The following is a 20,797-nucleotide window of genomic DNA, read 5'->3' on the forward strand; positions in this document are numbered from 1 at the left end:
GCAGAAAGAGCCGGGCGCTGACTTGTTTTGATTGTTAACCTAAACAGAAACTCCAGTTGCGTCTCGACAATGCACGAATGGGAGGTAGGGCTGTTAAATCTCACTAGTAATTCCAAATGCCATCATTCTTTAAAGCTAGTTGAGGTGGAATCAGTGATGTTGCAGCTGAGCAACTCTGTTAAACTGCTCAGAAAAATGAGTCGAAACGTGATGCAACTGTTGTTACAAGCTTCCGGATTACGAGCCCTCGCTTCCAGTGTCGGAGAAGTCAAACCCCCTGACATGTGACATTGACCGGGCTCCAGCCAGTCGCATCGTGAGGATGTTGCAGAGCTGCGATGCGGAGATGTTCCGTAAAGAGACAGGAAGCACGTACCAGGTTACTGAGGAAACATTACGAGATAGACAGTAGATGGATATCAACTGAAAAGCATATCCGTGTTGTTTTAGATGCTCTTGGGTGACAAAATGGTTAAAAACATAATGGAGGTAGCTGAGAAAGTGGAGATCATCCTCAAGGTGGGAGACCTCATGTTTGGTGGTTGCTTCCTGTCGTCCATGGTGTGTTAAAGCGTCCTTTGTTTCTAGGAACCGCGGGACAGCCTCATTGTTCTGAGTGGCTGTGGGACTTCAGGTCGACTGGCTTTCCTTGTAGTGGTGAACAAATATCATTCTTACAGTGGAACCTCGATTTTTGCTTTAAATTTGTTCCAAAAGCTCAGGCGAAAACCTAAGCATTTCATTTAAGCAAATGTTTTGCGATTTTTGCCGACATTAAGCATTTTCAAGCCTAAAAATGGCTAAATTAACTAAAAAGACATTCAAGAAGACATTCAGAAGGCGCATTCATGTTGAGGGTGTATAGTATTCTATTATCAGGTATATACAGTAGCATTAGAATGTATAGTTTCTACGCTGGTCACTAGCATTACAGGAACGTTACTGTAATGTTTGGTGAGACACACAAGCACCAGACGAGTCTTATTTATGTCTTAAATGGCTAATTTACCTTTTACTCTATGACTATAAGGGTGTTACTTCATGTCTAGAGGGCTCTAATAATGTTAAAAACATATTTAGAAGGTTGTAAACAGGTTTTCTACGCTCTAACTGCAAAAATATGACATTTTCAAATGGGGATTTCTACTTATTTTTTGTATTTTAATTTTTTAAAATTATTATCTCCGTATTTTTGTAATTATAAATGATGAATCAAATGCACAAATTTAACAGTATTTTTATTGTATTAAATACTTTTGTTCACAAAGACGATAAGGAGCGGACCGGGGGTGTTCTTTTTCATATTTTGGGATAAGTTCTTTCTTGAATTCAATAGTGTTTCTCAACTTCTTTACCAAATTGCTGGCACTCGCAACTTTCTTTGGTCCCATGGTGGGTTATTTAGCAGTCACCATCAACACAAAATGAGCAACACAGTGAGTCAGCAAAGCGTAGGGTGCTTTGTGTGGGCACTCAAGTCCGCTGAATGATGCGCGCAGTACTGTAGAAAAAAACGAAACAAACTTTTTCCGAAAAATATTGTCGAAAACCAAATCATACAAAAACGTCGGCATTTGAAAGCTGAGGTTTTGACTGTTTTCAGTGTTTTCTGAATGCTAATATGAACGTAATTAATGAATGTCACGTAATCAACAGTTACAATGACACGCTTCGTCAAAGAACAAAATGTGCTGCCTATTTTCCTTCCTCTCCTTTCTTCCTTTCTTCGGCATCGTGACTCAGTAACAGCATCTCCGCTGGATGGAAGCATCATTCTACAGATGAAAGAGTTGTGTGTTTGTGTGTGTAGTCAAGCTTCAACAGAGCACTGAGACAGATGCACCACGTTGAGCTCTACTCATACATCATTGCAGGAGGAGACAGGTGCGCCTGCTTGTTCAAGGAAAACGTATAATTATTCATAAATCCAACCCAGGCGTCTGCTTTTGATTGCGTTTTCTCATTTTGATATCATTTTGCTGGTTAAGGTGAAATGTTCTATTCTTTTAAGGGCTCTGTTTTCCTCCCAAGAGGCTCCAGAAGATGACACCCAACTAGGCGTACTCAGTCTGAAAAAGGTCAGGAGCTGGATGAAAAGTGTGTGCAAAATGTGTTTTCCATCAAGTTTTCAGCAAGGAGTCATTGAAGTGTTGTTTTACCCTGACAGGTGTGTGAGGGGAAGAAGAGAGTCTTGTTCATTGGTATCTCCTGTGGATTATCGGTGAGGCCGAGTCTTAAGAAATGCGGCAGACTCTACACAAATTTGTATTGTGTGTGCTGTGTACACTTTTTGAAAATGACGTGCTTGTAGGCTCCATTTGTGGCAGGTCAGTTGGACTTCTGCTTGCAGCACCCTGATGTCTACACTCCTGTTCTGCTTGGTTTTAACCCGACACATCAGGCACGGTATTGTGTGTTCTGCATGTCAACAAGAAGCATGCCAGCGCAGTCTAATGGCATCCAAGATGTTGCCTTTACAAAGATAATAATGATTACATGTGATGCTGTCAGAGATGTAATAATACGGTGGTGTGAAAAAGTGTTTGCCCCCTTCCTGATTTCTTATTTTTTGTTGTTTGTCACACTTAAATGTTTCACATCATCAAACAAATTTAAATATTAGTCAATGACAACACAACTGAACACAAAATGCAGTTTTTAAATGAAACGTTTTATTATTAAGTGAGGAAAAAAAATCCAAACCTACATGGCCCTGTGTGAAAAAGTGATTACCCCCCACCGCCCCACCCCCGTTATAAGATAACTTAACTGAGATTAATTGAGATCTATCAGTGTGGAAAAGGTTATAAAGCCATTTCTAAAGCTTTGGGACTCCAGCGAACCACAGTGAAAGACATCATCCACAATTGGTGAAAACATGGAACAGTGGTGAACCTTCCTAGGAGAGGCCGGCCAACCGAAATGACCCCAAGAGCGCAGCAACGACTCATCCAAGGGGTCACAAAAGACCCCACAACAACATCCAAAGAACTGCAGGCCTAACTTGGCTAAGTTAAGGTCAGTGTTCATGACCCCACCATAAGAAAGCCACAAAAACAAAAATGGCCTACATGGCAGAGTTCCAAACTCAAAACCACTGCTGAACAAAAAGAACAATAACATCTCAGTTTTGCCAGAAAACATCTTGCTGATCCCCAAGACCTTTGAGAAAATACTCTGAAGTCTGGCGGGACAAAAGTTGAACTTTTTGGAATGTGTGTGCCCCATTACGTCTGGTGTAAAAGTAACACTTCAGAAAAAGAACATCATACCAACAGTAAAATATGGCGGTGGTAGTGTGATGGTCTGGGGCTGTTTTGCTGCTTCACGACCTGGAAGACTTGCTGTGATAAATGGAACCATGAATTCTGAAGGAGAATGTACGACCATCTGTTTGTGACCTCAAGCTGAAACCAACTTGGGTTCTGCAGCAGGACAATGATCCAAAACACACCAGCAAGTCCACCTCTGAATGGCTGAAGAAAAACAAAATGAAGACTTTGGAGTGGCCTAGTCAAAGTCCTGACCTGAATCCTATTGAGATGCTGTGGCATGACCTTAAAAAGGTGCTTCATGCTGGAAAACCCTCTAATGTGACTGAATTACAACAATTCTGCAAAGATGAGTGGGCCAAAATTCCTCCACAGCGCTGTAAGAGACTCATTGCAAGTTATCACAAACGCTATTACGCTATAATGCTATTAGGTTTAGGGGGCAATCACTTTTTCACAAAGGGCCATGTAGGTTTAGATTTTTTTTGCCTTAATAATAAAAAAAAAGTGTCATTTAAAAACTGCATTTTGCGTTCAGTTGTTTTGACATTGACTAATATTGAAATTGTTATGCATGTGACAAACATGCAAAAAAATAAGAAACCAGGAAGGGGGCAAACACTTTTTCACACCACTGTATATGTTCATGAATGTGGGTGTGAGTATGACCCAGCCGTTAGGTTGGATGTCGTTGTGCATGCACCTTTTAATCTGTGGCGGCGACACGTACTTTATAAAGAGTATCTCTGCGCAGGAATGAACCCATACCAGGCTGCACATTCACATTCCACAGTGTGCTCCAAAGAATGCAGGCACTTGCCGAAAGTCAGAAAGCCTTCCTCATCAACCCATCAGTCGGGGTGAGAGCTTGTCAGTGGTACTAACGCAAAATTCTCAAAATTAGAGGAGTGATTTGGTGTGCGTGCGCTCTCTCCCGCTGTCTTGTGTGTGCTTGAGTTCAGCCAGAGGCCATCAGTGGCTCTTCCAGGATGAAAGGAGGAAGTGCAACTAAGATGCTCCTGGAGGTCATCTTGTGTGCTGCTCACGCTGCTGCTTTCTTACGTGCATCCATCACACACCGGTAAGCCACTGACTACAGATATATATCAGTATAGCGGCCATTTGCTGGGGCTGATACTGCATCTACAGTACATACTGTATGAACACTCACAATGTCAGCCGACACTTGCAAAATCTAATATTTTGCCCTTCTCATAGCAACATAGCATATTGCAAATAAAGCAATTCATTCAAAACAAATATCTATCAGTATGATGCAGTACGGATATTCACAGCTGCAGGCTACGGCTGTCAAACACACAATAATGTTACATGAACACCTTAATACCAGAGATGCTCGATATTGCTTTTCTTTCTTATTCTTTATACTGATATTGTCCAGCACCTCATTTCCGATACTGATATCAACCAATGCCAATATTGGCAGCAGACCTTTCACTGTGATGCGTTTTGCAAATTAACACTATTTGGGCAAAATGAGCCAAATACTGCAATATGCAATACAAGTTGTAGAAAAAGCGCCATATTTACTTTAAACATTTTGTCTCATCAGAATACTTAAAAAAATAATTTAGCAAACTAAAATGACATGTTTCCCTGCTGTCAACAAGTAGTTTAATCATAGTTTAACAGTTCAACAGTTTAATTGTAATAAATTCACAAACAACAATTCAATTCAACAACAATTTGGAAAGCTGCACATTTCTATGTTGCACAAACATCCGTATAAGAAGAAAGTCAAGTGCGAAGTATGAAACGCTGGACTAATAAACTGGGCTCATTCTGCATGCCATGCAAGGACGCAGCGTGAATGAACCACATTAGATAGAGGTACAAAAGGAAGACGCCTTACTCCCCCTCCCTCGCGTACTTTCATTGCATGTTGCATATTTACAATCTAAAGGCATAACTTGGAAATATATATACATACTGCGCTAGCAAGCCTGTTGCTGCGTACAGCGCGTCATCGCTCACCATTCATTATCGGCAGAAAAGCTGATACCAGGATATCTCATTTTTATCGCGATATTATCAGACGTCCCCAGTTAATACCAAAACTATGTCTTATAATCCTTCTAAAAGCAAATTCTTCAGATGTAGCGCTTGGATTGGATCTTATTAGATTGTGTGAGTGTGCCTACGGGGGTGCAAGGGGGCCATCAAACACTGTTATATTACAACATGCATAGTGTGTTGCTTTGCCACAACACGGTATATGTTGTTACGAGTACAAACACACACTTGAGACTTTTGCACGCCACTGAGTATTCACACATCCTGACCGTTGAAAGCATTTGTTGAAATGAATGCATAACCTCCAGATAGCCTCACAGGCCCCCACAGACTTCCACCATGCGGTCTTGAGTGCTGGAGAGGAACTCCTTTTCATTCTCCAGAAGAATTCCTTTTGACAGCGCTCTGCTGTCATGTTTTCCATTGGTGTTCCTACTTGAACGTTTCAGTGGACGGTCTCGCATTCTAAGGCAGTGCACAGTATGAGCACGAGGAAGGCACATGCAGCTGCATGTGCATCATGCTTGCACAGGTTGCTCATACACTGGGGATCGATTATGCATCTTGCAGTATGTTTCTATGTTGTATTGCTGACCTCTAGTGGCAAGCATGAAGATTTTCTTCTTTAATATGTTCATAAACGACCATTTCCTCTTTCCACGAGGGGCATCCTGCAGCACCTGAGAGCCTATGAGAAAACAGTGGAGATCACATACTCTCACAGTGAGGCCATAGCTGCTTTGGTGGCAGCAGCTGGGAAGAGGTGAGTCAGTCACTGAAGGCCTCGTCCTGTTCCGTGCACACAGCTAAAAGAAAAGCACAACTAGTGCAACTGTGGCGGTACTTGTTGCAAGGACGCTTGTGCCTGTTACAGTTTGCTCTGCGGGAAACGTGTCTGCTACCTGGGCTGGGGAAGCCTGGCTGTGCTGGGCCTTATTGATGCTAGCGAGTGTGAGCCTACGTTTGGAGCAGGTGAGCAGAAAGTATTAATACTTAAAAAAAAAAGTCTGCATACTAAAAATTGTCTCTGTGCATGTGTGTGCGTAAGCCTATGAGGATATTCAAGCTTTCAGAAGTGGAGGATACAGAGGGCTCAACAACACTGAGGGCTCCTTGGCTTTGCTGGTACTGTACAAGTGAGAGGGCAACCCGGTCTGTCAATCAAATTGCACTGTGTCCAAATAATAAATCCAACACAATGCACTTTCTTATGGTAGTAAAGTGACACACTGCTGAAAGGATTTAACATGTCGTCGTTCCGGTACGGATTACATGCATCCTCACAAAGGATTAGAGAGTGTGAAATCCTGTTAAATGAAATGAAAATGAAATCCAGCATTTATTCTCAAGTGTCATGACACGACTTTGTCTTATACTGACTGGAATTTGGGGGATAAATAACTGTCTGCAACTATTCACTCAGGGTGCCCAGTTTTGTATTGCGCATGAAGATTTTTTGCTTCACGTCCTGCCAACTCTTGATGACCAAGACACCGTCATACTCATCTACGCACAGTCTGGTGAGAGCGTCTGCTTCTGACCTTGACACTCTTCCTCTTCATGCACCATGATGGCCTCTTTTTCACAGATGACGTCAGTGAAGTGGTGGATGTGGCCCACAGAGCGAGAGAGAAGACGTCTAACCTCCATGCAGTTTATCACCAGGCCAACGGAAACGATGACACTTCACAGGTCGGTTACCATAATATACTCGACCTACCGCCCATCCACTGCTTCATGCATTTATTTTATTTGCAGGATGAAATAAATGGATTGTGTGTATCCACCTTAGCAATTTCTTGGCCATCGCCCGTTTCAGGAAGTCTACTGCATATGGTACAGCACCCACTCACTCACACACACACACACACACACACACACACACACACACACACACTGGAGCAGTGATAAATTGCTGCCTTTTCTGTTCCTCGCCTTGTTTTTCAGAGCGAAAACAAATGAAGCGCGAGTGTCTTGCTTCAGTGTTCAAGGACTAATTTCATTGATTCCTGTCAGTCTTTCTTATGTAAATTCACAGGAAGGGGAAATTAATGAGGCCCTTTGTTCGGCAGTGGGAGCTGTCCACCAAGTTGGTGCTGAACGCTGTGAGCACGGGGGCGCATGTCTTAAAGGGGAAGATATACCAGAACCACATGATCGACGTGCAGGTCACCAACAGCAAGCTTTACCGCAGAGCGACACGTTTGATCCAGGTATGAAATGATGGTAATAGATTAGAATGCATTCAAGTTTCTTTTGTTTTCATTTTTGGAATTTATTACGTTGTAGCATTTTTGACTAAGGTTTGGCTTTTCAGTACACCTTTCAGAAGATTTTGCACCCTAAAAGCAACCTGGTGTATAGAAACCTACAAAATTATACACATTATAAATGCTAAGAGTTATATTCCCCCCCCCAGAAAATCTTATGAGCTTTATTATTTACAGTGACATCTAACCAGGAGATTTTATATGGCACCCCCCCTCCATTGGCGATTTACACCATGGTTTTAATTTGTAAGATAATGTGTCATCCAATTTATACGGTTAAAAAAATGACTATTAAAAAAATAATAATAAATCGATTATCACGACGTTTATGTTCCCAAAATAGCTCGCAATAAGTCAAATCCGTGAAGCAGCCAAGTATATTTTTGTCCAATTTTTATATGTTTTCAGGCTGTAAAACCCCTCGCCATACACTTTATACACTTTTCTCAGACAGGCATTAACATTTTATCACATTTTTAACATTTTATGACATTTCTGTCTTGTTTAAACACTCAAAGTTCAAATTTCATTTGAATTTTGAGTGTTGAGTTTTGAGTTTGGACGCAAGAAATTGACTCACGCATATTTCACTCTTCTGGTCGTGGCTTGTCCTGGCGTTTTTCTATCCTTGTTAAAACATATGCCTCCTCGTCACCCTCCATGAACCGAAGATTCGTTTGCAGCATTCCGGGCGCCCTACAGCCGCGTAACGTCTGCCTTCATTCAGCATGTATGATCGCATACAACAGGAAACAGGCAGTCCCGCATGAAAAAGATTGATTGTTCATACGTTGACAAAACATGAAAAATTGCACCTAAAAAATTCCGCGAAAGATCGAATCCGCGAAAGGTGAACCGCGATGTAGCGAGGGAACACTGCACTTCTTGCGGTGGCTGCTGTCTCATCACTGACACCATTACTGACCCCTAGTGATCATTGTAGAATACTACATATCATCACATCTTTGAGTGCATCGTCTGAGGGACTTATATATTTGTATTTTAGTTCATTTAGCCAATTTGAGGCTTGAAAATGTTTAATTCAGGCAAAAAATACATAACATTTGCTTATTAATATATTTTGAAAACACGTGAAGACGTGAAATTTGAAGCTCAAAATGGTGAGGGATTACTGTAGCTAGTTTTAATAGAATTATATTGAAGATGATTTTTTCCCCCAGTTCAGTTGTTTTATGGCGCCACTGAGAGGCCACGGCAAATTTAGCATCCTATATTGCCCAATGGGCCTCCATCTCTCCGAAATTGAACCAATATTTAGCCAGAATCCTCCTCTTGCTAGAAACTGTCTGGTCGCCCTGAGTCCCAGTGCGAGGAGGCTCTCCTGATGTCCATCTACCAGGTGGAAAACCTCACAGAGGACATAAGATCTTGTGACGTGACCACACACACAGCCACTGGCAAGGAAAGGACCAAGGTAAAGGTCAAGAACCAAATGACAAAGAGGAGTGTTCTCTCATATGACTTCCCTCTTTGGGACCAGGTTGTGCCTCTGGCGTTGGTCTCTTTGCTGACTGGTCTCTCACTCAAGGAGGCGGGGTCTTGTCTGGAGCTGCAGCCAATCATACGAGAGGCTGTGGGGGCGTGTCTGCCTGCCTCAATGGCCAAGACATAATGTTTCCTTCCAGTAGCTCATAAAAGTCAGTCCAGCTCTCACAACTTTATTACAGTATATCCTCTCAAAGGGAGGCATCTTGTTAGGGTGCTTCATTATTTTCAATAAATCAATACGGCTTTACAAGCTGTACACTGACTACTTGAGAAGATATAATAAAATGCTGAAATATGAGTCGTGTACTGTCGTTTGTGAGATACTTTTAGAGGGGGCAGCTTTTGCTCACAAGCATCGAGTACATGGATTCTCAAACTGTGGCCTGAGCACCACCAGTGGTATGCAGGCTCTATCTAGTGGTACGCCACAGACTTTGTTTTTATTTTTATACAAATAAAATTATTTTACAGACATGTGAAAAATAGAAATGTATTGTTGAGGTGTAATACAAATTAAATGTTCCTTTGCTGATGAAATATTAGCTCAACTTATACGTTACCAGCCAGTTTACGTGCGAGTAAAGCCACATATTCTAAAGTAAATCCATGAGGGGTTGACATAAGCTTGTGCAGAGACGTTAGGCAACAAAACAGTTCCAGTCTCTTTATGAGAGTCACACAAAATACAACAAAGCCAACAAAGGAGGGAGAAGCAAAGCAAGATTTGTTTTAAGGTGGCAAAAGGCACCATGAGAACTTAGATCATTCTGGACATTTAGACTTCCTGGTACATTGTGCTATCATGCTAGGGGTTAGCATGCTAACTTTAGCATGTTAGCATTGCTAGCATGCTAACGTTCACATACTAGCATTTCATGCATCCTTCTCCAGGAAAAGCTCTGATACTTTGTTGTAAAACTCTGATCACCTTCCGGTGAGCTTGGATATAAAATCCTGCATTTTGGTAGTCAAATTCATTCAGGGCAGCATAAAAATATCTTTGAGGGATGTGACTTTTTACTCTCCAGCTGGTGCTGCTGCGCTCACTGAGTGCACTCAGAAGGGAGGCTGGACTTGCGCACTACACCGAGAAGAGACACTCAACGCAGCCTCATCTTTCGGTTTGTGGCCTGTATTTGATCAGAAAATATGCAAATTCTGCGATTTTTACTTTAGAAAATGTTAAAAATGAACAAATATTCATATTTATTTCCTGTTTTTTAATATTTTCATCACCTGCCTTCCCCGACTGTACGTCACTGCTCCACTCATACACAAACACACACACACACACCGTCACCCAGCTATACTGGATTAACGTGACGTGTATCTTGGGAGTGGCTGAGCAGCTTTGGAGTCCCTTTTGGACCAGAGCTGAGCACAGGATTGCGCAACAGAGAGTTCTTGATATACCTAAGTATTAGCACACGACACCTTCACACCCATGAAGTCATTTCAAGTGTAATATTTACATGCAACGCATCCTCATATTTCAAGAATTTGTAATGACTATACAACTGAAGTGTATGAAACCTTGCTTTCAGTTCAAATGAACGAACATGTTCAATCTTGTAATGTGTATATCTTTTATTTGCATCAACATGATATATTCATGTGCGCATCACGGCCCCTTCCCGTCCACAGACACCGAACCACATAGCCAATGTGGAACTCTGCAGCCACTTAAGCACGACCCGTCTCTTTGTTTCTGTAGATCCACTTCATATAACCATGGATACGGTAAGGCATCAGTAACACGCATCACACCTCTGGTCCACATGGATGCTCACACAAACCCCATATGAATGTACAGCATGTGGGAAACCTTACAGCTCATTGATCCCACAGGTTCACAGTCAGACACTAAAGCAATGAAAAAAGAATTCTATTCAGATAAAAACTAGTGAATCCACAGTACTAGTAGGAAAAAAATACTATTCAATATATGATGTGTTTCCTGGCCTCAAGGTGATGACACTCTTCAATGCAATTTCAATTATATATTTTTAAGGCTTCTAATGAGATATACAGCATAGACATAAGAGTGACTCAGCATATATGATCTTATTTCTTTAAAGTAATCAGATTACACATGTACAGTGGTGTGAAAGTGTTTGTCCCTTCCTAATTGATTCATTTTTTGCACGTTTGTCACACTTAAATGTTTCAGATCATCAAACAAATGTAAATATTAGTCAATGACAACACAAATGAACACAAAATGCAGTTTTTAAATCAAACTTTTTATTATTGAGAGAAAAAAAAAATCCAAACCTACATGGTCCTGTGTGAAAAAAGTGATTGCTCCCCGTAAACTTGAGATTAATTGAGATCTATCAGTCTGGAAAAGGTTATAAAGCCATTTCTAAAGCTTTGGGAGTCCAGCGAACCACAGTGAAAGACATTATCCACCAATGACAAACACATGGAACAGTGGTGAACCTTCCTAGGAGTGGCCGGCCAACCAAAATTACCCCAAGAGCACAGCAACGACTCATCCAAGGGGTCACAAAAGACCCCACAACAACATCCAAAGGACTGCAGGCCTCACTTGCCTCAGTTAAAGTCAGTGTTCATGACTCCACCATAAGAAAGACACTGGGCAAAAATGGCCTGCATGGCAGAGTTCCAAGACAAAAACGACTGCTGAACAAAAAGAACATTAAGGCTCGTCTAAATTTTGCCAGAAAACATTTTGATGATCCCCAAGACTTTTGGGAAAGTACTCCGTGGTCTGATGAGACAAAAGTTGAACTTTTTGGAAGGTGTGTGTCCCATTACATCTGGCGTAAAAGTAACGCCGCATTTTAGAAAAAACACCACACCAACAGTAAAATATGGTGGTGGTAGTGTGATGGTCTGGGGATGTTTTGCTGCTTCAGGACCTGGAAGACTTGCTGTGATAAATGGAACCATGGATTCTGCTGTCTACCAAAAAATCCTGAAGGAGAATGTCTGGCCATCTGTTGGTGACATCAAGGTGAAACCAACTTGGGTTCTGCAGCAGGACAATGATCCAAAACACACCAGCAAGTCCACCTCTGAATGGCTGAAGAAAAACAAAATGAAGACTTTGGAGTGGCCTAGTCAAAGTTCTGACCTGAATCCTATTGAGATGCTGTGGCATGACCTTAAAAAGGTGCTTCATGCTGGAAAACCCTCCAATGTGGCTGAATGACAACAATTCTGCAAAGATGAGTGGGCCAAAGTTCCTCCACAGCGCTGTAAGAGACTCATTGCAAGTTATCACAAACGCTTGATTGCAGTTGTTGCTGCTAAGGGTGGCCCAACCAGTTATTAGGTTTAGGGGGCAATCACTTTCACACAAGGCCATTTAGGTTTGGATTCTTTTCTCCATGAATAATAAAACAAATAATGTAAAAACTACATATTGTGTTCAGCTGTGTTGCCATTGACTAATATTTCAATTTGTTTGATGATGTGAAACATTTAGATATGACAAACATGCACAAAAAAAAAGAAATCATGAAGGGACAAACAAACAGTTTTTCACACCACTGTAATCTTGAGTGAGTGTCATATTACATTTAAGCAGCTAGCTGTAGAGACATATTAAAAAAAAAAGACAAAATATGGTCCACAGCAACAATATCATCAATTGTCGAACATCTTAAAGTTTAAAAATGTAACATGAGAGTAATTCGGTATTATTCAGAAATACCATTTTAAAAGTGTACAAATATGATTTGTATATTTACTAGACACTACAGTTGGCTATGTTGTTGTTTCAAGTTTCACCGAGACTCCAACAGCAGAGTGATAAAGTGCATCAAAGTGTTCTGTTTTTTCCTTTCATGTGCTTGGTTTGAATCGGGTTGTGTTGTTAGAGAAAGAGCCAAGCAGTACCAGATTCGCGCCACAAAACGTGTGAGGGTATCAGTCCTCCAAGGAGCCTGGCTGGGACTCCACTGAGGTCCTGGTGAACTGATGCAGGACAGCACCGCCCCCCTCGTTCTCTTCATTTGCGCCTGACTCATCAGCGCCGGTGTATCTTGGGCGATTAGCGTCAGCATCTGAGTCTTCAACATCGGCTTCTTCGCCCTCGGTCACGCGGGCAGCCCCGGTTGAGCTACGACCCTGTCCGTTGAAGAACAAAGTGGCCAATTATTGTTGTGCTGTCATATGCAAAATCAGCAATAGTTGAGAAGTTGCAAACTTCCTGCAGTGGAAGCGAGTGGTTGCTGTCAAACAAAATAGATTTGCTCAGTCTGTCTAATTGGATGGCAAGATTAGCTTTGCTCGCCGGCTTAGAATTAGCTTTGAGGCTGCACCACTAGGTCACATTCCCCGATTTGACGTAGACTTTAACGCCTCAGCCGAGCTCAGAAATACATATCCAATCCCAATTTCGTACAGAGCAGTGGCTTTGTTAAACTTGTATCACAATCTTTTTTGTGTTGTTTGTGGAGTCATTATTCATACCTTGATCATATTTTGACTTAAAGTGTATTTTTTTTTAGTTGAATTGGTGTCTCCTGGTTTGGAATGACACAAGAAAGTGACAAAAGACCGCAGGACATGTTAGGAGATATACAGTATTATATACAGTATATTTAATTATTTTACTATACAAAATTATTCACTCAATACAGGCAATAGTTTCCCAACAGGTATATCTCGGGTTCTAAAGTCAAACCTGATTAAAATGTTCTACAAGTGACCAGGGTCCAAGATAATAACACGAATAAATGCTACAAAAACCAAAACCCTACTAACATCGCAAACACCACCCTCCGTTGGTAGCTTTTAGATACGTGAGTGTGGCGTGTGACTCGTGCGTGCTAGGTGTGCTTCATGTAAGGCTGTTGTACCTTTCGCTCCCTGGGGACGTACCGTGTGTGGACATCGTACGAGGGTCGTGAAGCCCACTCACTTCGATTGCAAGATGGGCGTACTGGCTTTCTACGGCACCTACGGCTATCGTGACCGGGAGAACCAGAGTGTACAGCGGGAAGAGCCGCCCGCCGTGGCCGGTGCATTAATGTCGGATACGCTATGTGAGCAGCCGCCGTGCGTCCATGGAGGTCTGCACGCAGAAAATCTTTTGCATCCCAATGTTCTTTGTATGGGCTTCGCGTGCTGTCTGCGGGTTTGAAAGTCCGTGTGGACAATGTGCATGTCTCTTGCAATTTTTCCCATTTTTGCATGTAGTCAGGACGTAGGAGTAACTCCCCCTTAAGACCACTGCACTTCATATTTAATTCCTGTCACTTTCAGAGGCAGTTATGTGTAATGTAGTCTTGCAGAGTAATTCCCGACCATCTGTGAACGGGACATGAGTCCTGACTGTGTGTGTGGCTGCGTGGACGGAGGACGGTTGAGTTGGCTGATGTACTTCTGGCATGGTTGTGACTGTTTTTGCAATAGAGGGATTGTTGATCGACCACCTCCTCGTCATCCTTACAGCATCCATGTAGACGTTACAAGACCATCTTTATCTTGAGTGATGCTAGTGAGAGTCCACAGTATAGCGCCACGCTGTAACTAGTTCTCGAGGAGAGTCACGTGTTTCCAGACCAAAATTAAGTTTTCTTATTAATTTTTGGGCCTGCCTGCAGCCACCTGTAAGTGATTGTGTGCCATTCTAGTCAAACAGTATGTTTATTAGCTGTTATGTATTGAGATGAATTTCTAATATTACGACCCTCATGCAGCTAATTAAATAGTTTACTTTTAATTACATTTCTTAAATCAGTACAGACACAGATGTACCTAATAAGGTGATCAAAGAGCATGCCTTTTAGTTTGTTCTCGCTGCTTTTTTGTGTTTTTCCTGACCTTTTGTGAGACTCCTTCCTGCTGTGATGATTCCCCTTCATCTCGAGGCCCTTCAGTCTCATCCTCCTCTTCATCCTCTGCCCCTGCTGAGGCACTGCTTTTTCCCTCCTCCTCCTTCCCCAAAAGTGTTGTGTCTTCATTATGCTGATTTGTTGTGGCCTCTTCCTCTCCTGCATCCTCTCCATCACCCCTCTCAGTGGTCTCTTCTTCTGCAGCTCCATTTTTGCTGTCATCTTTCCCTTCGTTGATTTCTGTCTCGCCCACGTCCTCTCCTGTCTCGCCCTCATCTTCAGCGTCATCGCCATTCGTGTCTACTTCACCACCCATGTTATCGCTTGTTTCCTCAGCATCGACTCGCTCTCGTCTTTCCTCTCCCCTGCACTGGCAGCACTCTCCCTCCCCGCTTATCTCAGATTCATTTTTCTCACCGCATTCCTTCCCTGAACCATCTTCAGGGACTGTGCTATCCTCATTTGAGTCATCATCCTCCTCTTCCTCCTGTACAACCTCTAAACTCCTCCCATCGTCCTCTATGACCGCACTATTTGAAGGTTGTGGTGCGGTTGGAGATACAGGTGCTGGGGTCTTCTTGAGCTGAAGTATTTTAAGGAGGTCAAACTCCATCATCACTGGAGCTTCAGCAGCCGCCGGGTGCATTTTGAGAGGTCGTGCCGCCATTTTCTTGCGTACACAAGCATCACAGGGGCAGTAATCATCATCGCTTCGTTGGTCGCTGAACTCGACTGTCAACTCTCCATCACTGAAGGAGTCACCAGTTTTGACTGAATGGTTCTTCATGACCTGAGAAATAAATAGCATATTTTCTTTCATTCTTTGAACAGTGAAATTTGACTAGGGAATGTAATCCAAAATCAAATCGTCCTGGTTGCATTGAGTTCCGTAGAGGACTCAAAATATCTACACTAATAAACAAGTATCTCGGATTTACCTTCAGCATCCGTCGCCTCTTCTCTGTCATGGTGGACTCCCTGGAGAGGTTCACCCCTTTAGGAGGCCGTGGCGACTTCTCGCCTCTGCCGACTCGACCCTGGATCTTCCTCATCTCCCGCTCTATGCTTCTCTGGATTCGACTGCTCACCTCATTCTTCAGCTCCGAGATCATCGTGTCGAGAATAAGGCTGTCATCCAGGTCCCAACGAACTTTAAATTCTGCCATAGCGTCTACATAGTGGTTCATGAATTGCTTCTCCAGCTTCTTCAGGAGGTGCAGGACCCACACGGGATCGGGTTCATGGGATGGTCTTTTGGACAAGGATGCTTGCAAAACTGTTGGAGGCGTTCCTGAGCTGGAGTTGGAGGTATCGTTGGTCGAAGTCTTATCTGATGATGAGGGCTTCTCAGCTTTTAGGCTGTCCAGAACTGGAAGTACTTTACTCTGGTCCTCACTGTGCAAGGGCTTCTCTTGTAAGACAGGCTCAACCATAATTTCCTTGGTTTCTGGTTCTAGTCCCTCCCCGCCCACTGCCTCATCCTCATGTGAAGACTCTTTTGGGAGGGTTTCATCTCCTCCTTGATTCTCATGGTCCTTCCCCGATCCACCAGAGCCACTGCTCATACCTACCCCCGAAGAGGACCTTGGGGGGGTCACTTGTTCTGTGCCAATGTCCTTGGTCTCAATGTCATGAGGGTCAGTCAGCCAAAGGGACTGAAGAATGGTCATAATGTCCTCATATTTCCGGTTTTGGTCGTCAATTCGATTGCAGCCCTGATTCCCAGTGGGCTCGATGAGCTGAAGTTGGGCCAGACAGTCCAAAAGACCCCTGGCTGATGTACTTAGTCTACGGCCATAAACTGGAGACACCTATGGAACACAGCAAGTTGAAATAATTCTTGATAATGTATTGCATGTAACATAAATAGAACTATTCACTACTCATTCCTTAAAAGTAATATAATAATGTATCAATATTATTTTGCCTACCTCAGGCAAGCTCCTACATCGTCCCAGAGAGGAACTGAGAAGAACCTTCATCACTGCAGTTGAAGAGCGCCAGTTCTTGGGCATGGACTTGCCACTCATCCACATAGCATCAGGCCGGTAAGATGTTTCTACAGCATGTGGTGCCAGATCTTGATTTGTCTTGTCTTCTATTGCTACACTTTCTTCTTCTTTCTCTTCACCCTCCACTTTTTCCTCTGCGTCGACCTTTTCCCCTTCATGGCTCTCCTCCTTTGATTCTGTTACTTCTTCAGCTTTAGCCACTATTTCCTTGTCAGGCTCAAACTCAGTAAGGTCATCAAGAGCAAGCATATTGTTGTCAGAAGGAATGCTGCGCAACCAATCACTGACAACTTCACTGGGGGAAGCGTTGGGCAGAGAGGCAGGGGTGACTTCATATTCTTTATCTTGAGTCTTCTGACTCCCCTTTCTCTGACGCCTCTTGTTTTTCTCCTTGGGGAACTTGGCTTTGCTTGCCTCTGACTTTTGACAGTGTTGATGCGACACTGCCTCAGCGGCTTGGAGGTCAGCAGCAGACATGGTGCTTTTACCACATGTCTCAGCTTTACTGGATGGTCTAGAGTTGTGCACGGGACAATGGCTTGAGGATTGGGCTGAAATCTCCTTCTTTGTAGAACTGGATGTTTTGACAGATACAACACTTCCAATGTAATTTGCTTTGACAACATCTTCTGCTCCACCCTGTTGCAAGGCATTCACTTTTGCCTCAACTGTTAAGTTGGTCCCAAGGCAACAGGGACCACTGGAGTGTGAACTAGCTGCCTCATTGTCTGGGATATCCTCTTTATCTTGGGCTGTACTTGTTGGTGTCTTGGAACTATCAGAATTTGTCAGGGCTCCATCAGATTGTTTAGCAACCTTAGAGTTTTTAGTAATGGCACTAGCAGATGATAATGAAGAGGAGGGCCTGCTGTCATCAACGTTTTTAACACTGGCTCTTGAAGCCTGGCTGGTACTACGACAGTCCTCTGTAGGTAAATTGTTGTCTCCATCAACTCCAGGTACTTCAATAATGGGGATATGGACTTCATGTGTACTCCCGTTAATGTTGGACTTATCAGACAATACTGACTCAGGAGTTTTGTGGACATTTGGAGTTGCTGTCCTCAATCTGCCCTTGCTGTGAGTGCCAGTGTGAAATGAAACACAGGACTTGCAGCTGTCTGAGTCTGCTGTCTCTTGGTCATCCGGCAACCCAAGGGAGACGGACCCAGATGAGTTTGGACTCAGTGGGTGCCCTGTGCCCCCTGGCTCTCCTTTCAGTTCCATGTTGTCTTCCTCTTTCTCTGCTTCATTTTCTTCCCCCACCCCATTTTCCTTGCCCTCTTCACATGTTGAAGCTGTCCCACAGTGGCATTTAAACTTTCCAGATTTAATAGAGGTTGTAGAGTGAACTGACAAAGCACTCTGGCATCTTGCCTCATTAGAACTGCTGAGGGATGCAGTCTTAGCTTTCTGAGGGTGGGTCCGAGGTGAGCGTATTCTCTTGGGTGACAGCATTTCACCATGCAGATGTTCAGATGCTTTACTTTGGTTTTCTTCTACCTCTTCTCCTTCACCTGTTGCCTCATTCATCTCATCAACCGCTTCTGGGGAATTAATGGTAATTATACTTGGTCTTGGGGAAGCTGGTTTGAGATTCTTGCTAGACATTGACTTCTGAGAGGCACTGGATCTCACAGAAGTCTTTGACTTAATTGACATGGCACTGGACACCTGTTCTTGAGCTTCATTTGGTTTTCCATTTCCTTCAATAGAAGAAATATAATCTTCCTTTAGATCTGGAGATGCTACAGTGCGGTTTGAGTCACAGTTTGTTTGGCATGAAGTTGTTGATTTAGCAGACAACGCACTGGTTGCCCGTTCTTCAGCTTGATCCTCTTTTATATCTTCAAGTTCTGGGTTTTCTGGACAAATATATGGTTCTTCTTCCTCTTCAGTTGGCTTTACTACCATTGGTTCATCTTTTGCACACTGATTGTGGGATGTGCTGGACTTCCCTGATATATTTGACTTTGACGATTTAGTAGAGAGGACACTATTGGGTCGCTCTGCCCTGTCAGACTTGACAGATGCAGTAGATGTAACAGAGCGACAACTATGAGGTCTACCATTTGAACAGTTTTCTTCCAGGGCTGTATTGTCAACTGGAGAGTTAATCCTGACACTTGACACACTCCTTGGTGACAAACAAGATTTAGCTACAATGTCATCACTGTTCCCTCCCTCTGCTTCATCTGTTGCTGTGACGTTAGGGCTTTCAGCTATGCCACTGCAGTTGGACCTTTGACCTGACATAGCACTGGAGCGTCGCTCCTCCTTATTTTCAGCTGTGGCACCAATGGGACTAGATTTCCGTGATGTGTTGGACTTGTGACTTATGACGGAGGTGGCCCTTTCTTGCTTCTTGTCTGTTGGCTCAGTATTGGACATTGTGGACATGACACTAGATGCTCTGCTCTCTGTGGCTGATCCATGACTTTTGATATTGGTTTTGCTGGATTTTGTAGACAGAGCATCATAAGAATGTTCGTTGGCATTTGATTGGCTTGGGAGAGGTGAGGTAACCGTTGAACAAGGTTGATGGGGCCTTTTTGAGGCTTTACTTTTCGAATTACAATTTTTTGCAAGTTTGTAACCGCCACAATTAGGACATACACTTGACATTGCGGACTGCACAGGGGTGTCGGATAAAGCTTTTACAATCTCTTCACTCTCATCCCTATGGTTCATGACTTCGGTGGATCTGCAAGACGCTCTACTTATATTGGCGCTGGATCTGGGAGCTTGAGATATTTCAACCGCTCCAGTTGGGATGTGAGGTGTGTTAGCGCCACAGAGACAAGATGCAGCTGCAGAGGCTGCTCCACTTCCTCTACTGTCCTTCTTCTCCAGCTTGTTGCTTCCAGTGGGCGATAGTTCATTTCGTTGTGAGCACTGTGAAGCACTAGGTGGCAGTTCATCATCATCATCATCTTGGTCTTCTTTTAACGACTGAAGAACACGTGAGGAGCTGCTGACTCTAGACAATGGAGGTTCCACTTCTTCCTCCATCACCTCCTCCTCAACTGAGCTCTCGCTAGGAGGTCTTGGGTTGCCATCCAAAGTCACCACTTCACTGCGACTGGAGCAGCGGCTCACCTTGCACACCTCGACGTGAGTGTCTCCATTCTGCTCTATGTCTACTCTGCTCTCTACCTGCTCAATCACACAGGTTTCCTTTTGGACAAGTTGGCTTTGCTTCAAATTAGAGTCTCTTCGACAGTTAGAGAGTTTTTCCCTACGGCGCACCACTCTCCTGGAGTTACAAGATGAGGACGAGCTGGACGAATGTGTGTGCCTTATTGTAGCGTGGCTAGTTACATGTGGTGGTGGGACAGGTGGCTGTTTGTGGTTGTATATTGGGTCCCACAGGTTGTGTGGCTGTGCTTGCCTCTGGTAGCAGCAGGTGCAGTGGATCCCCTCAAATGTATGACTTAGAGATTGACTGGAATAGTCCATACAATCTGGGTCAAAGGATGCAGAATCAGAGTAGCTTTCTGATTGGCCATTTTGTAAGTAAGGGCTCTGCACATGGCTTGGTTGGCAGCACTCACTTGTCAAAGAAGGCGATTTTCTTATCTGTGTGGACCACTGCAAGGTCTCATCATTACGGAGGCGAAAACGCACCCTCATCTCCACAGAGAGAGTGCCATCCTTGTTAACAAGGACACGCTTTTCAATGTCATCATTCATAATGGCTGGTCTCTGCTGGGAGTGCGCTCTTACACTGTTGCCAAAGGACTTCTCTGAAGACAAAGAGACTCGAGTGGAGCGGGCTGAAGAATCAGAACGAGGGTGGATTATGCTCTTTTTGGTCTCCAGACCAAAGTTGACTGAAAAGAAACACACTTTTATTTTAAAATTTAGCTTTACAATTCAAACAACTGCCT

General features: G+C 43.4%; 2 protein-coding genes across 5 annotated transcripts in view; one reads left to right on the forward strand and one right to left on the reverse strand.

Moving 5' to 3' along the window:
- gckr (glucokinase (hexokinase 4) regulator) lies at positions 1–9,377 on the forward strand. 3 transcript variants are annotated; one of them, XM_054788642.1, is made up of 19 exons: positions 1–84; positions 230–379; positions 451–519; positions 589–657; positions 1,811–1,884; positions 2,012–2,078; positions 2,168–2,221; positions 2,312–2,406; positions 4,027–4,132; positions 4,235–4,353; positions 5,971–6,069; positions 6,181–6,278; positions 6,355–6,431; positions 6,730–6,826; positions 6,895–6,998; positions 7,065–7,142; positions 7,379–7,519; positions 8,877–9,011; positions 9,078–9,377. In XM_054788642.1, exons 1-19 carry the CDS (start codon positions 70–72, stop codon positions 9,207–9,209), a joined length of 1,779 nt encoding a protein of 592 aa, XP_054644617.1. In that variant the 5' UTR covers positions 1–69; the 3' UTR covers positions 9,210–9,377. The 3 variants fall into 3 exon arrangements, with proteins under 3 accessions (XP_054644617.1, XP_054644599.1, XP_054644608.1); XM_054788624.1 differs by lacking the exons at positions 1–84; positions 230–379 and having other exon boundaries at positions 455–519; positions 1,744–1,884; XM_054788633.1 differs by lacking the exons at positions 1–84; positions 230–379; positions 451–519 and having other exon boundaries at positions 598–657; positions 1,750–1,884.
- rp1l1a (rp1 like 1a) overlaps positions 8,889–20,797 on the reverse strand; it is a 20,508-nt gene continuing 8,599 nt past the window's right edge. For both annotated transcript variants that reach the window (XM_054788610.1, XM_054788600.1), the window contains exons 5-8: positions 16,827–20,740; positions 15,834–16,706; positions 14,885–15,685; positions 8,889–13,183 (exon numbers count right to left, since the gene is read on the reverse strand). In XM_054788610.1, the coding sequence (XP_054644585.1) occupies positions 12,983–13,183; positions 14,885–15,685; positions 15,834–16,706; positions 16,827–20,740 (5,789 nt within the window). In that variant the 3' untranslated portion in view covers positions 8,889–12,982. The remainder of the gene's footprint in view (positions 13,184–14,884; positions 15,686–15,833; positions 16,707–16,826; positions 20,741–20,797) is intronic.

This window comes from Dunckerocampus dactyliophorus, chromosome 1, assembly GCF_027744805.1.
Source record: "Dunckerocampus dactyliophorus isolate RoL2022-P2 chromosome 1, RoL_Ddac_1.1, whole genome shotgun sequence".
Classification (NCBI taxonomy): domain Eukaryota; kingdom Metazoa; phylum Chordata; class Actinopteri; order Syngnathiformes; family Syngnathidae; genus Dunckerocampus; species Dunckerocampus dactyliophorus.